Raw genomic sequence first — 16,166 nt, 5'->3', positions numbered from 1 at the left:
GAGAATACTGGATCCCTAAGGGGGTGAATTGTGAGATCCCACATCGGTTGGAGAGGAGAACGAAGTATTCCTTATAAGGGTGTGGAAACTTCTACCCAACAGACGCATACTAAAATCGCGAGGCTGACGGCCATATGTAAAGGCCCAAAACAGACAATATATGTTAGCGGTGGGTTTGAGCTGTTACAAATGGTATCAAAGCCAAACATCAAGTGGTGTGCCAGTGAAGACGTTGGGCTCCTGAGGAGGTAGATTGTGAGATCTCACATTTGTTGGAGAGGGGAAGTATTCCTTGTAAGAGTGCGGAAACCTCTCCCTAACAGACACATTTTAAAATCGTGAGACTGGCAGTGTGGAGACCTCACATTAACAAACACGTTTTAAAACTGTGAAGCTAACAATGATACGTAACAGACAAAAGCGGACAATATTTGTTTGTAGTGGACTTGGGCTATTAACTGGGTTACGTACACCTCAAAGTTGAGTAATCTCAAGAAACACCCATATGATCCAAGTCCTAAGAACATTTAAGATTACAAAACTACAAAGTAGCTACTATGTTTCATTATCAACAAAATCCTTTAATCTTTAAGGTCAATCCAAAACAATTGATTTTGATGAACAGTTTTAACTAACCTGTAATCCATACCTCTGAACGTTGTAGCCAGCAACCGTAAGCGCAGTAGGGCTTAAATCAGTGGCTATGACTCTAGCACGACCCTCCAAAACCCTACAAATCGCAATAGCAATTGCACCACTTCCAGTGCCCAAATCAACCCATAACCCTTCTCTGAGCGCTTCATTATCAGAGACCACTTCCGCCACCAAATCCACCAAAACCTCCGTCTCCGGCCTCGGAATCAGCACTCCTTCTTCTACACTCAAAATCAAATCCCTCCAGTGCTCGCACCCAACAATGTATTGGAACGGTCTCCTTTCATGGATCCTCTGCTTCCAAACCCCGTAGAGTTCCTCGATTCCTACTTTTAACCTCACATTTCTATGATTATGTTCATGATTTTGCTCGGAATTAGTTCGCAGTTCAGAACTTACCGATTTATCTTCAACAGCATCTTCTATCAGCCATTTGAGCTCTCTGTGTAAGAGGGCGGAGTCTGGACCGTTGTCGGCGTCCACAAAGGATGAACCAACCGAAGAACTTAGGGTTTTGGCCCAATCGTGCCATTTCTGAAGATCTGTGAGTGTGGCGGAGTAATTGGGAGGCCTTAGAAACAATGGGATTCGAGGTTTAGAGGAAGCAGAGCAAATGGATCGACTCGGCCTGACGCGACGAGGGGCTGCAAGATATGCACGAGATATGCTTAGCCTCATTATCCCCCGCCCGATGGAATGCAACTCTAGCGGCACACTTCCCATTTTAGCACCAAATTTTTAAAATTTATTTAATACACACAAAAAAAACATGATATATATATATAATCTATACATAATTTTGTATTTCTCATTCTTTAGGAGAACTTATGGACAATATCATACCACTGTAGAGATTCGTGATTCTTAATATGATATCAAAGTCATATTGATATGAAATCAGCTTGAGGGAGGCTTCGATACCACGTGATATGGAATCAAATTCAGATTACCTTGTTGATTGAATATATCGGGCAAAAACACTTGTTTTAGATTTGAATCACCTCAGATTACTTATTGATAACACTTGATGGAGATTCAAATCACTCCACGAGCAAAATTGATCATGTCAAGCTTTAATGATTCGATTCTACATACTACATTTTACAAGTCTATTTTGGAATAATAATATACTGACTTTTATATAGTCTCAAAATTAAAACGACTTTTATTTAACTTTTATAAACCATTTATATTTTAAAATATTTATAAAAATAGTAAAATAATATTGAAAATTTTAAAAAAAAATTATATTTGAAATAAATGAAATTTAAAAGTATTTTATTTTTATAATTTAACCCCAAATAATTAATGGTGACAAGTTTACGAGGGAAATTTCCTGATTCATGGCGGGGCAGGTAAAAGGCGTCGGTTGCACGTGTGCGAGCTCAGTTTCACACGTGTGAGTCCACTTCCTTCTGATTGGCCCAACCAGTGCCCCATTATCAATTCCCAAGCATCTCTCTCTTCAACATTCCACTCTCACTCATACTCTCTCTCTATCTCGATCACTCATAAACAGACAGGAATCTTACAACTATCGTGCTCACAGCGATTTTTGGTATTTTTTTAGCATCACATTCCCCGATTCATCTGCATTTCACGCTTGCTGGATCTTGGATCGGTTTGCAGGTTCGAATGTCTGTTTCAATTACCACATTTAGTTCTAATTTTACTGAAATTTGTTGTGCTTCTCGGATTCATTTCTTGTATCTGAAACCATTGATTGATTCTCATTTATGTGGCTGTTCCTTTTGCTTTTTTACGAGTTTTTTTTTAGCTGTGTGATTCGTGAGATCATTTCACTTTGCTTTGACTGACAAAGATGCTTGCTACACTCGGAAATTATAGTTAGTTTGCGCTGAAATTGTTGCTACTTCTGCTGCTTCAAGTCCAAATAGTTGATGCCGTTTACATGCTGCCGGGGTTTGGAACATAACTACTTGAATTGCATATTCAGGGGAATATTGATCGGATGAAGTTCATTCCTCTGGAAAATTGAGTAATATGCTATGGATTTTCCTTTAATGGTGACGGTTGTTGAATTTACTATGGACATTTCTTATATAATGTTGTGGCTTCATGTGGCATATCCACTGGGAATAGTAAGATGACAATCTGTTGGCCCACCGGGTTATTCGTGTATGGTAAAATCTCTCTCACTTGGGTTTATCGTTCTTGAATCCTATTGGTTTTAGTTTCCTTGTGTGGCCCTATTTTTATGACACTTTTAGCAGCATGATCTTATATTAGATCGTGGGCCCGCATTTTGTCAACACGTAAGTTAAACTCTAACGGAAGGAATCCTGAAGCAGTGTATTAGAAGAATTTGTGTACAGTTTACCCTTTCTAGTGTGGGTGAGAATTTGACACGTAGAAAAGTTTATCATGATTGAAGTGTTGGTGAACTAAATCATTTAAAACTGCAAGCAAAATCTGTAACGTTGAGAATTTTGTACGTACTTACTGTATACTTTCATATGCTAAGAGTAAACAGCTTCTTCTATGTCAGGTGGCGTCTTTCTTGTGGCAGCTCGTAGTTACCAATTTAATATATGTTGAAGAAAACCATTCCAGGATTTGGTATTTCAGATGGTTTATTGTAATTGTATTATGCTTGACTGTTGCCACCATGGGCTTCTATACGGTAAAATGTCAATGGCTACTGATTCTTCACATTGTTCCGCTTTGCTTGATAATGAGCAGAAGCAGTGGTATCAGTTCTGATGGTATGATTGACCTTTCTTTGCTTTTAAATTTAGAGCCAGCGTATATCTAGGCATTAGTTCAATCGAGGAAATATTTCTAGGTATTCTAATCACTGGGAGAATGTTTCTTAGTGCACGTCGAGCCTTGAACAGCATCATGATACTAACTCTTGGCTTTTTTTTCCCCTGGAATATCAATATCTGTCACCTTGCTTATCTTACTACATTAATATTGCACTCTGTAATATATAGAGTTAGAATAGACATAGGATATGATGCCATCACCAACCTTAACCATCATTATACCTTTCCTCGAGAAAAGGTTGAGATAAATGTTCATTTATTACAATTTCTTAAGTATGCACTTTCGCCTGGAGGCGATCAAGGAGCATTCTGGGAGTGCTTAGATCAGTGGGAATCTTTCGTTATAGGAACATGTAATGCTCTTGTGCATATATGACGGATGTTGTCATTGAGTAAGAACAGTGCACAACTATTTTCTATTTCAATGATACCTGCACATTATGAGTCTCTCTCAGTGCTTGGTATCTCACGTTTATTGTAGGTGAGGCACTTTTGAGCTTCAGAGCAGCAATTCTTGATTCTGATGGTGTTCTTCTTCAATGGAAGCCAGAGGAACGCCATCCTTGTAAATGGAAAGGAGTAACGTGTGATCCAAAAACTAAGAGAGTGATATATCTGTGAGTTCATCTTTGGTGGTTTCTCATCCATTTTATTTACAAATTTTAAATTTTATTGTACTAAATATCAGGGGTTATGTAGATAAAAGGCTTAGAGGTTATGAGCTTAAGCTACCTCCCTTCGATTTAATATCTGTACTTTTGCATAGCGAACCTAAATAGGATTAGAAAATGATAGGACAGAAATTTCTCAGAGAGAATACTTGCAATAAAGGCTGTGGAGTAATATTAAAATTGAATACTTTGTTTATTTAACCTAAATAGGTATGGAAAATGGTAGGGCAGAAATTTCTGAGAGGCAATGCTTTCAGGAAAGGCTGTGGAGCAATATTAAAATTGAAGCTCAGTCACTTGCAAATTTTGCAATATCACTCATAGCGTAGTCACCAAATGAACTTTTTGTCTATTAGGAGTTCTCTCTTTAATCCATCAATGGATTTTAGATTTTTATATATTTACTTATTCTTAAGAACCTTTTTTGGCTATCTCGCAGGAGTCTTCCTTATCACAAACTTAGTGGATCGTTATCCCCTGAACTTGGAAAGCTTGATCAACTAAAAGTTTTGTATGTATTTCTGTTGTTTCTTAGGCAGTTGATGCCTATTGAATATTACTAAACGTCGGTAAAGTTAATGCTAGCAATTTATCATTTTGCAGAGCTCTTCATGACAATAACTTTTATGGGACAATTCCATCAGAATTAGGGAATTGCTCACAGTTGCAGGGCATGTAAGTATTTACAGCGACTGGTTGTCCGGATGTGTTATATTAATTTATTTTATTGGGGAGGGTGATGTTAAGATTACGTACAAATGCAGCCAATAAATTTTAATACTAATTCGTGGAATTAACTACCAACTTAGCCTGTGTAATGTGTTGCTCATGGTTTAATCTATAAATTCATAAATTGATTTTGTACTATTTAAATTGGTAAACAATAAAGCTCAAAACTTCCAGAAATCTTTTTGCATTGAACTAAAATTTTTATTGTGGGTGCTGGTACTGATGTATGCCCAGAATACCAGGGTACGGGTAATTTTATTGTTGGTTCTGCTTGTGCAATCAATGGGGTGTCGAGCAAGGATGGACCCGTCCAACGGAAGCCACCGAAGATTTTTTTTTTTTTTTTTGGACAAAGTAAACAACAGAAAAAATTAGGAATAATAAATCCTTCTTAGAATGATATCATCGCTCAATGCAAGGCTATACAGAAAGTTTAATTTTCATCGGGACTCTTTTCTGTTTTGTTGTTATTATTTCGTCTGGGAGGAGGGGTTTAGACGTTTATGCTCTATTGAAAGTGCTTCTTTAACAGGATCCAGAATCTTGTATTGTTTTTTTCTTATAATCTACAAGTTGATTTGTGTTTACAGTAGCTTCCCGAGAAAATCTCTTATGATTACAATTCCGCATCCCAGTCATGTTTCTATATTCTTTGTACATACCGATGAAATTAAACGAGTTGCAATTTTCATTATTTTCCTCAGGTTCCTGCAGGGTAATTATTTTAGTGGGTTCATTCCCAATGAATTGGGGAATCTTTCAGCACTTCTAAATTTGTAAGTTTTAATTTCCTTTTTCATGGAATCTTGTACAGTCAGATATTTATTATTTCCTGTAGTTTTATGACTGACAATCATTGCAAAATCGCAATGACTTGTTTTAGAATTACATTTGGATCTCAATAGGTCAAAACGGTTTACCGTCCAAGCACTGACAACCATGTTATCACGCCAACTATATGCCATTGTCACCACTTTCATTCTTAAAATGTTTTAATGTCATTTAGAATATCAATTTATCTGCATTTGAATGTCTTATTTGCACGCGCTCGCTATACACAATCATGCACACAGGCGGTAACATCTATGCCTTCCACGCATGAAAGCATTATTATGTGTTGAACGTATTTCTATTAATTTGTTTGGAATTGTTCACTCGTAAATCTTTCTTCCTTTGGGATATTCTGATCTTGAATCTTCTTTTGGGATATTCTGATCTTGAATCTTCTTTTGGGATTTTTTTAAAAAAATTGTTGCAGAGATATTTCAAGTAACTCACTCGGTGGAAATATTCCCATCTCGCTTGGGAAGCTGAGCAAGCTTATTACTCTGTAAGCAGCCTTTATTACTTTTCGTTATTCCAGTGCTTGGTATAATTTTTGTTAATCAAATGGTTTCCTGCTTCAAATATATTGAGTCTGATGATCTCATGATTGGACATTTTGAAGAAATGTTTCTGCCAATTTTCTGGTTGGATCAATACCAAATGTTGGCGTGCTAATCAACTTCTCCGAAAGTTCGTAAGTGTTCTCTGATGGACCTATGATGTTTTTATTTAAATTAAGTAGATGCATAATTTGGGTTTGAAGGTGCTGTCAGTCCCGTAGATCGTACAGGACACTTCATCTGAAGGGCCTTATAGTGAATTAATTTGTTAATGCAAGTATTCCCTTTTAAGTCATCGATAACTGATTCACTGACCATTTTTTAGATTTCTTGGAAACCGTGGCTTGTGCGGGAAGCAAATCAATGTTATGTGCAAACATGACAAGGAGGGACCAGGAAGAAATGAGTCACCATTCTCAGGTTAACTTGCACTTGAGTTTATCTGCCATAATGCCAATTATTTCATATGTTTATTGAGATCCCTTCTTCCTTGGAAAGTTGCTCTAGTGACCCGGCCATAAGGAATACGGAAGGAATACTTAGTTCCTTATCTTCCGTATTACTTAATATGTTTCGAGGATTCGTGAAGTTCCTAGTGAACTCATCATCAGGACTTCTCATCAGAGTAACTCTATCCTGGCTTTTCATGAGTTATATTTTGATGAAAGTTCAAATTTTTGTAGTGCAAAGTCAAATTGAGAGGAAGAAGTACTCTGGCCGACTACTTATAAGTGCTTCCGCTACTGTGGGTGCTTTGCTGTTGGTTGCCCTAATGTGTTTCTGGGGTTGCTTTATGTATAAAAAGTTCGGCAAAAATGACAATAAAGGGCAAGTGCTCGATGTTTGTGGAGGTACTTATTTATTAATTCCCTGCACACTAGTTGAATAACTTTTTCTTAATCAAGAAACGAAAATTTTTACTGGAGAAATAAGGAATGAAAAGAACCCAAGTACTTGTGTTGACTTTCCTTTCCTGTCTCTGAATGTCATTTAATATCGTCTTGCTATTTCAGGTGCATCGGGTGTAATGTTTCACGGAGACTTGCCATACTCATCTAAAGATATTATTAAGAAATTTGAGACATTGAATGAAGAACACATAATAGGATGTGGGGGCTTTGGAACGGTGTACAAGCTTGCAATGGATGATGGCAATGTTTTTGCCTTGAAGAGAATTGTAAAATTGAACGAGGGCTTTGATCGATTTTTTGAGAGGGAGCTTGAAATCCTTGGAAGCATAAAACACAGGTTCCTTGTGAATTTGCGAGGATATTGCAAGTCTCCTACATCAAAGCTGTTAATTTATGATTTCCTTTCTGGAGGCAGCCTTGATGAGGCACTACACGGTAAGATTCTTATGATATTATTTTTATGCTTCGTTTTCTGCTAGGGCACTTCATATCATGCCAAAACATACTGACGTAGGGAGTTGGATAGCTGCTCACATCTATTTGTTAACCTATTACTTCTGGAGACTGTATTCTATTACTAGATTTTCCTCTTTACTACATGCAAGTCTAGATGTTAGAACTCATCCGTGTCCTAGTTTTTGTTTGTGACATACATTCTAGGCCCAAAATGCCTGGTTGTTAGTCGAATATGGATAGAAAAGGATTGTTCTTTAAGTATTATGTTAGAACTCATCCGTGTCCTAGTTTCTGTTTGTGACATACACTCTAGGCCCAAATATGATTTAATGCATTTTATGTGGAAAATGATAGGGGTCCGTACTGAAGCATCGGATCAACTATACTGGGACGCACGCTTAAATATTATCATGGGAGCTGCAAAGGGACTTGCTTATTTGCATCATGATTGCTCCCCGCGGATCATTCACCGAGACATAAAATCAAGCAACATTTTACTTGATGCTAATTTGGAGGCTCGAGTTTCTGATTTTGGACTTGCGAAGCTTTTAGAGGATGAAGAATCTCATATCACGACTATTGTTGCAGGAACATTTGGTTATCTGGCTCCTGGTAAGCCATTGAAAATGTGATTTTTGTAAGGTTTTAGAACAATGGTTCTTTACTGATGCATATACTGAGCTCGAACAATAAAAACTGTTTTCTAACTTAAATGATATGTTCATGCTGATCTTTATGTTTTTATGAGCAGAGTATATGCAAAGTGGTAGAGCTACTGAAAAGACTGATGTGTACAGTTTTGGAGTATTGGTACTTGAAGTGATGAGTGGCAAACGTCCCACGGATGCATCATTCATTGAGAAGGGGCTAAACATTGTTGGTTGGGTATGCTTCTTTCCTTCTGAATTTCACGGACTATTCTTTTATTTTGTAATTAACTATGGTTAATTTGGCGTTGAGCATTTCTTCATGAACAACATGAGAAAATTTCACACAGATGCTGGCGACGATATTTGTTTGTTTTGATTCCCTTAGTTAAATTATAAGTTTAGGTCTTAAACTTTGAGTTTGTGGCTATTTGGTTCTTGAACTTCGAAAAGTGTCTAGAAAGTTCCTAATCTTTTAATTTCGAGTTATGGAACTTCGAAAAGTGTCTAGAAAGTTTCTAATCTTTTAATTTCGAGTTATGTTGAAATTCTGATGAAATTCTGAAACTTCAATTTTAAAAAATTCAAAGTTGAATTATTAAATTTGTAATTTGAAAGTTAGAAACTAAATAGATATAAATTTTCATGCAATATTATATTTTCATGTATATCCTTCGGTAGTCATGCCTACACTTCAAACAGCAACATACTTTCTAACTATAGAGATAGTTTGATCAATTTCATCCAAAATGATCTCTTGACACAATATCTACACTTCGAAACCCAACAGATAGTATCCCATACAAACGCTCTTCTAACAAATGTTGTTCGTTTTTCAGCTAAACTTTCTAGTCTCGGAGAATCGACAACGAGAAATAGTCGATCCACATTGTGAGGGCATGCAAACAGAGAGCCTCGATGCATTGCTTTCAGTTGCCATCCAATGTGTTTCGTCGAGTCCAGAGGATCGACCAACCATGCACAGGGTGGTCCAGATACTAGAATCTGAGGTTATGACTCCATGTCCAAGTGATTTCTATGATACAGATTAAGCCCTCTATGCTGAGAAGACAAGAGAAGATAGCCATGCCAATGAAGGCATAGAACCTTAAAAAAGAAACTGTTGAATCAGCAGCAAGGATTAACATCTTCTTCAAGGTTCATGCTCTCTATCTCATCGATTCTTCTTTACTTCTTTCTGAAAATTCATCAGCATTGTGCAGCTTTTGTGATTGAGTTCTAATGTGGAGTAGTAGTACAGCAGCCAGTATCGTTTCAAAGAGGATTCAAAAGGTTCCATTTGCTGTTTCTCTAACTAACCAGCCCTCAATTTGCGTGGGTTATTGGAATTAATTGCCCCATGCAAATGAAGTCCCACGCCAGTGAATTACTTGTGAGTTTGTTTGTTCAATCTCTCGCAGGTTTTCCCTCTTAAATCATTCGTTTCCTTTGTAATTTTCTGTAGCTTTGGACTCTAAATTAAATGTATATGAATAATTGTATCATATTCAATGAATGGTCTTTTAGTCAGTTTTCTTACATTTTATTTTCCCTGAGAATTCCTATTCATCTTTTATTCAATCTCTCTCTCAAACAGTTAATTATTAGGACAAATGTCTCGGGTAGAGTATTAACCAACTTGAACATAACTAAACTTGTTTAGGCATATACGAAAGATAGAGGTTGAATCTCCTTATTTTACCCGAACTAAAAAAGAAAAATATTAGTCTTTGAAGCAATAATATTTACTTATATGCAACTTGACTATTTTCGCGTAATAAAGTCATATCCTCCTACTAAAGGTTACACGAGCCGTTGTTGTTACTCTCTTACTTGTTTACATAATGTCTCTTTCAAAATTTCTCTTTTGAAAATCTCTCTCTGCTCTCGTTTTTTAAAACCTTCTTAAACCGAGGTCAGAGGCTCGAACATACGTGGTTTGGTCGTAGGCGACGTAAGAACGAATTGACTTAGCTCCGTTAGAAAGTGAGTGCCGCACAATCGCAAGGAATAATGATGTGACAAGTACGTTATGTTCCAGACTCCACAAGAACCTCAAACAAACGCTGAACTCATATCCCCACCAAGTTAAAAACATTCATTTCTCTAAATCCTCTGAATAGGCCATTTCTATAATTCTTCGTACTATCAATGAAATTCTCAATCAAACGTAAGGCGACCTTAAAGATCTCTCAAAACAACAAAATTCACTTGGTTGCCTACTGGTTTTGGTTCAGTTTTTAAAGCTGATTTGAGAAACAAATCCTACAAGGGACGAGACAGCTTGATGAACTCTGTCCATCAAGCGATGGTTCGGTTTTTTCTGCATATTCGCAGCGAACCATCGAAAATCTGCCGAAGTAGACTCAGATAAAGGCTCAAGGAACTCACATTTCTCTAAGATGTCGAGCGGGGGTACGCCACCGATAAGGTTTGTATCCAACTTTGGTTTACCTTCAAACAGTTCTTTAGGAACGACCTCTGGACCTTCTATGGAGGCGGGTGACGCACCGGGAACTACCTCCTGCTTGAAAGGCAGTGCTCTAGCAGGCTGCAAGCAAAATTCAATCCATTGGTGGATTAAGGGGGAGGGTCCCTTAACTCTTCCACCAACTGGCTCTGCCTCAATTCTGGAGGTTGCAGGAATTGCCTGAAAAAAAGGAAACATATCTGATATAAAACACACAACACAGTTGCTGAACCTGAACTTTTGAATGAAGAAAATGAGAGTTGTATCATCAGGAGCATTGCCCATTTCTATCCAAACCTAGTTTTGAACCTTATGTTTAATTATCCTTGATGCAAAGAAGGCAGGAATCAATTGAATATACCCATAAATCAGCCCATAAGCTTGATCCAGACTTGGGGACGACCACTGCAATATTCGACATGCGTTTGACGACAGGAAGAACATCACTACTCCATCCAACAGCTACCCAAACGTCCCCAACCGCAAATGCTTTCAGATAGTGTGTGCTATCAAACAAACGTACCTGTGTAAGACGAGCATATAAATGTAGAAGTGTACAACAATGGACAAATTACAATGGTTAATAATATCGGGTGAAATGAGAACATAAAACGCATCATTTGCTAAATCATTACTACTAAGCTCAGAGTCATAACAATTTCGGGTCAGTGTCATAACAATTTCGTAACTTTAAGAAATTTAGGGTCAGCGTCATAACAATTTCGTTTTTAGTTTTGCTTTTGAAAAATGTGCATACAATTTCATAACTATGGTTAACATTTCTTAAATAAACATTCAATTTTTTAGCCAATTTGCAAAACTAAGCTCAGAGTTTGAAAATAGAAAGTAGATAACAAAGCAAAGAAACTCGTGGTCAGAATGTTTATAAGCTAAATTTTCAAAAACAAAATACTAAAAAAACGAATGTATATCACTCTAGATAAAGGTTCTGAGGAAAAGTCAAGTTCAACAACTTTTCCACAAGAAAAAAATCAAAAAAATATTCTATTCTTGTTGCAAGAAATAATTAAAAAAAAAAAAAGAACATTGAACGTTCATTCATATCTAACCTGTTTTGCAAGTGAAGTTAAATTTTGCTGAACGGCGTCTTTGCCACCAGGAATTTGCGAGCTAATGTCTTTTGTGTTGTAGGATGCACCCATGTACTTTAAAACAGCACCAATTACTTCTCTAGGTGAATCGACCATCGAAATCCTTCCTCGAAGTTCAGGGCGCCATAAATCTGACCAGTCCTGCAGCAGCAGTATTAATGCACACCTAAGAGTACTAGGGAACGAAATTGCTCTTCAGATCAAAAAGTACGACGTTAAGTTCTAGAACATTTAGACAGAAAATCCAATATGTTTTTTAGTCACAAATGTGAAATACTTGTACACGTAGAACATATGAAACTCCATACCAAATCAGTCATGGAGGACAAAAGTTATCTATTAATAGTTAGTACCTCCATGGGAGCCAAGTTGTTCTTTCGAAATTGGACTTTATTGTATGCTATAACCATGCAGCCCCATCTATATGGAGCCGACCATATTTTACCTCCCGGATCTATTTCACCCTCGGAGTTTCTGCGTAGAAGTACCTGCAACATTGTTAGTGCAAATAAAAGATGCATGTAATAATATTCTGAATTTGAGGGGATATTTTGACGGGTTTTTTGTGAACGATTATGGCTAAGAGACTAGTTGAAATGCACACAAACTATCCAAGACATTCAAAGATATAAAGAAGTTTAAGGGTTAGGTCGAATGGGCTACGTGTAGCGATGCTACGTATTGATTTGGTTTCTATATCAGTAGAACATTGCAATATGGCATAATCAACAGAATTCAACTAGATACATAACTTGCCAAAAAGATAAAATTTTAACATATGAAGTTGATTAATATAATAACACGGTTATGTTACAATATTTTTTCAAAACTTAATTGGATTCATATAGTTGATTCGGTGTTCGACACTGCTACATTGAAAACGCTTCATATATTTAGCATGAAAACACTTTGATTAATAAAACAGGTTGACAAATCAATCATCGAAATACTGAAAAGACCATTTACAGTATTACCTTCCATCTAGTGCTTAAGTTATTAAACCACTCTTGGTCATCCACATCGTGAATGGGCTCGATAAGCGCCTTCTTAATTGCAAAGTTGAGCCAGGAATCGCCAATACTAACAAGATCAGCAACCATGACGGATGAAGACTTAACCTTGCCTTTGTCAATTGGAACAGATAAATCAGAAAAAATACTCCCAAGAGTTCCATTGAACTTCACATTGAATTTTAATCTCTTCCCTTGTGATTGAATAAACTCCTACATGAAAAGATCAATAAGAAATTGTCCCAACTCTGACCAATATTCTCAAAACATTGGGAAAATAATTACAAAAGAACACTTTTCAAAGAGTTGTTCATTCTAAAAGGGTGTAACCTTGGGCTTCACTGTAAATAATTTAATCCATCAAAACTTTTGAACAAAATAACCTTAAGTTATAACATATTGTAGGACAAAAAGACCATCAAAATTGGGGACAGCCATTGTAGTTCAGATAATTTGGTCAAAATGCACCTCTCTTCATTATGTCATGAGCTATACAACACATCCAGGTCAAAAGGAAGTATTCTTCCTTCCTTCCACGACAAAGAATGTCATCCTTCCCCATCCAAAGAAAGAAGTCATTTGGTCAGTACAAAGATGGGGATCAAGAGAGGCAAGCAAAGCAGACATGAACTGAAGAGTTTCTACATTGGTTTTTAAGAAAGTAAATGGAGCGGTTTAGGAAAATTCAATAAACTAGAGGTGTAACAACCCAAGCCCACTGCTAACAATATTATCTTCTTTGGGCTTTCTCTTTCAGGCTTCTCCACAAGGTTTTTAAACGCGTTTTCTAGGGAGAGGTTTCCACACCCTTATAAAGAATGTTTCGTTCTCCTCCCCAACCGACGTGGAATCTCACAATCCACACCCTTTAGGGTCCAGCGTCCTCATTGGCACTCGTTCCCTTCCCTAATCGATGTGGGACCCCCCAATCCATCCCCTTTTGCGGCCTAGCATCCTTGCCGGCACACTGCCTCGTATCTACCCCCTTCGAGGCTTAGCTTCCTCGCTGGCACATCAACCAGTGTCTGGCTCTGATACTATTTGTAACAACCCAAGCCCACCACTAGCAAATATTGTCCTCTATGGATTTTCCCTTTCGAGCTTCCCTCAAGATTTTTAAACGTGTTTGCTAGGGAGATGTTTCCACACCCTTTTAAAGAATGATTTGTTCTCCTCCCCAACCGATTTGGGATATCACAAAACGTATTATAGTTAAAAGAAGAGCAACTTATCCTACATTTTCTATAACAAGCATCATGATCATTCTGAGTTTTCTAATAGGACATAGAGCCCAATTTCTTCATCATTCGTGCTTGTTATACAAGAGTGAAAATAAGAGAAAGAATTACACAACAGAGAAAGAGAAAGGACCATCTAGCTAGCGAGAAATTACTTGTCGCTACAATGTGGCCGAAAGTTTTTCACAGTGGATGTATAGAGACAATTACACATGGAATTTAAATTTATAGATATTTATAGACCTAGAAGTCATTAGGAGCATGCAAACTAAACTATTGAACTACATCTGATGGTTATTATGAGACCGCCACAGTTCTTCAATAATCTTTCCTAGCTAAAGAAAATTGCAAAAACCTGGGAACTTAGACTGACCTTAATCCAAGAAGGAGGAATAGAATCACGAAGCGCAATGACGCTCAAAGGAACGGTCAAAGCAAACTTCTTCGACTTCCACTCTTCAAATGCTTCGTCCATTTTCTTCTTCTCCAGTTTCTCATCCTCACCTACAGAGCAGAAATCATAACTTCAAAAACAACGAAACCTAGGCCAAGCAAGCCCGATAGTTCAAAACAAGCACTCGAATCAAAATTCCGAATAATTACTTCAAATTCCATAAAACCAAATCTCTAATCGGCACTGACGAAGCAAGTAACAAGAGAAAAAATACTCGAGCACTTACTCAGAACTACCTTCTCCTCTTCCAGGTTGTAATTATCCGCCACCGGAGGAGGCACCGGCGAAAGAGCCGCAGAGCAGGATCGAGCTCCGATGCCGAAACCAATATTTAAACCGAGAAAAACCACCGCAGATGCGGCGAGGCGAAGCGGTGGCGTGTGAGGAATTATCGGAATCTTACCTTGTTCGGACGCCTCCGGCGAATGCATCTGAGTTATCGAGCAACAGCGGAAATTGGTGGTGTACTTGGAAGTGGAAGTAGAGGAAAAAGATGAAGGATTCGGGCAGCCACATTGCAGTGGCAGAGAAAGCCATGAGCCGGAGGGCAGCAATGCCGCCATTCACTTAGAGCGAGCTCGAGTCTGTCGATCACTTGCCGCTTAATATTTTATGGCCTGTTATCTCGATTCAATTTCTCCAATTAAATAAATACAGAAATATAATATTAAATTGTATTTAAATTCACGGTGAAATGAAATACTCTAAACCTATTACCAATAATAATAATAATAATAATAATAATAATCATTAAATAACATATTTATTTCTTTTACCTTTAAAATTTATATCTATTGCATCCTCCAAGTTATAAATTAATTTAAAATTTATATCTATTGCATCCTTCAAGTTATAAATTAAATTAAATTAAAAATTAGAGTTATATTATACATAAAATTTAAATTTATATCTAATAAAACAGTATATTAAAATTTTGAATTTTTCGATAATTTATCAAAAACAAAATTAAAAATATTTTTATCCAATTGCATCTTTGTATAGTAAATTAGGTATTGGGTTTTCGTGTTTAAATTTAATTAAAAAATTTGTATCTTGTATCGTTGATAAACTCTAAAAAAGAAAAATACAACTAATTTAAATAATCAATACAAAAGGAACTATAATTACTAAAATAATTTTATAAATAAAATTTAATAAAAACAAAACGAAAAATAAAAAGTAAAGATGAGTGGATTGGGCCTTTGAGATGTAACATGGGCTTGGACACTTACGTGGGCCCATTACAATTATTCCTAATTAATTACTTGATATTCTTAATATTTGATAAAAATATATTAGAAGCTTTAACATTTTATTAATTTCATTTATAAATTAATATTTTTAGTCACTTAAATTTTAAATTATATTCATACGTGTTCAAAATTGATTGGATTATCTTTCATATTCAATTATAAAATTCAGCCCAACCTTAAAATGCCCGTTTTGTAGTTTTATCTTATAAACGTTTATAAAAATATGATAACATGTATAGCCAAAATAAACGTAGCTCAGCAATAATTGACACGTAATATCGAAATAATTGACACGTAATATCGAAAGTCCAAAAAACGCTCTTTACTAAAATTCAGTCATATAAATTAATATTTGTAATACGCATAAAACTGTATTTTAAGAAACAC

At 36.6% G+C, this 16,166-nt stretch overlaps 3 protein-coding genes across 8 annotated transcripts in view; 1 reads left to right on the top strand and 2 right to left on the bottom strand.

Moving 5' to 3' along the window:
* The window catches only part of LOC111443257 (release factor glutamine methyltransferase), a 5,669-nt gene extending 4,292 nt beyond the window's left edge, over positions 1–1,377 (bottom strand). For both annotated transcript variants that reach the window (XM_023080995.1, XM_023080996.1), the window contains exon 1: positions 637–1,377. In XM_023080995.1, the coding sequence (XP_022936763.1) occupies positions 637–1,377 (741 nt within the window). The remainder of the gene's footprint in view (positions 1–636) is intronic.
* Positions 1,378–2,116: 739 nt separating this feature from the next.
* LOC111443253 (LRR receptor-like serine/threonine-protein kinase FEI 1) lies at positions 2,117–9,779 on the top strand. 5 transcript variants are annotated; one of them, XM_023080985.1, is made up of 15 exons: positions 2,117–2,283; positions 2,503–2,653; positions 3,164–3,380; positions 3,925–4,060; positions 4,554–4,625; positions 4,718–4,789; positions 5,548–5,619; positions 6,102–6,173; positions 6,291–6,362; positions 6,554–6,648; positions 6,912–7,079; positions 7,242–7,574; positions 7,950–8,207; positions 8,347–8,480; positions 9,082–9,779. In XM_023080985.1, exons 3-15 carry the CDS (start codon positions 3,284–3,286, stop codon positions 9,292–9,294), a joined length of 1,794 nt encoding a protein of 597 aa, XP_022936753.1. In that variant the 5' UTR covers positions 2,117–2,283; positions 2,503–2,653; positions 3,164–3,283; the 3' UTR covers positions 9,295–9,779. The 5 variants fall into 5 exon arrangements, with proteins under 5 accessions (XP_022936753.1, XP_022936752.1, XP_022936751.1 ...); XM_023080984.1 differs by lacking the exon at positions 2,503–2,653; XM_023080983.1 differs by lacking the exons at positions 2,117–2,283; positions 2,503–2,653 and adding an exon at positions 2,672–2,798.
* A 518-nt stretch (positions 9,780–10,297) lies between these two features.
* Positions 10,298–15,146, bottom strand: LOC111443255 (spermidine-binding periplasmic protein SpuE). The gene is made up of 7 exons (XM_023080991.1): positions 14,753–15,146; positions 14,446–14,576; positions 12,799–13,047; positions 12,178–12,312; positions 11,783–11,965; positions 11,074–11,235; positions 10,298–10,892 (listed from the first exon to the last, which is right to left on the bottom strand). Exons 1-7 carry the CDS (start codon positions 15,087–15,089, stop codon positions 10,476–10,478), a joined length of 1,614 nt encoding a protein of 537 aa, XP_022936759.1. The 5' UTR covers positions 15,090–15,146; the 3' UTR covers positions 10,298–10,475.
* Between the last annotated feature and the right edge of the window lie 1,020 nt (positions 15,147–16,166).

Source organism: Cucurbita moschata, unplaced genomic scaffold, assembly GCF_002738365.1.
Source record: "Cucurbita moschata cultivar Rifu unplaced genomic scaffold, Cmos_1.0 Cmo_Scf00005, whole genome shotgun sequence".
Classification (NCBI taxonomy): domain Eukaryota; kingdom Viridiplantae; phylum Streptophyta; class Magnoliopsida; order Cucurbitales; family Cucurbitaceae; genus Cucurbita; species Cucurbita moschata.
This window is presented reverse-complemented; position numbering and strand designations above follow the sequence as displayed.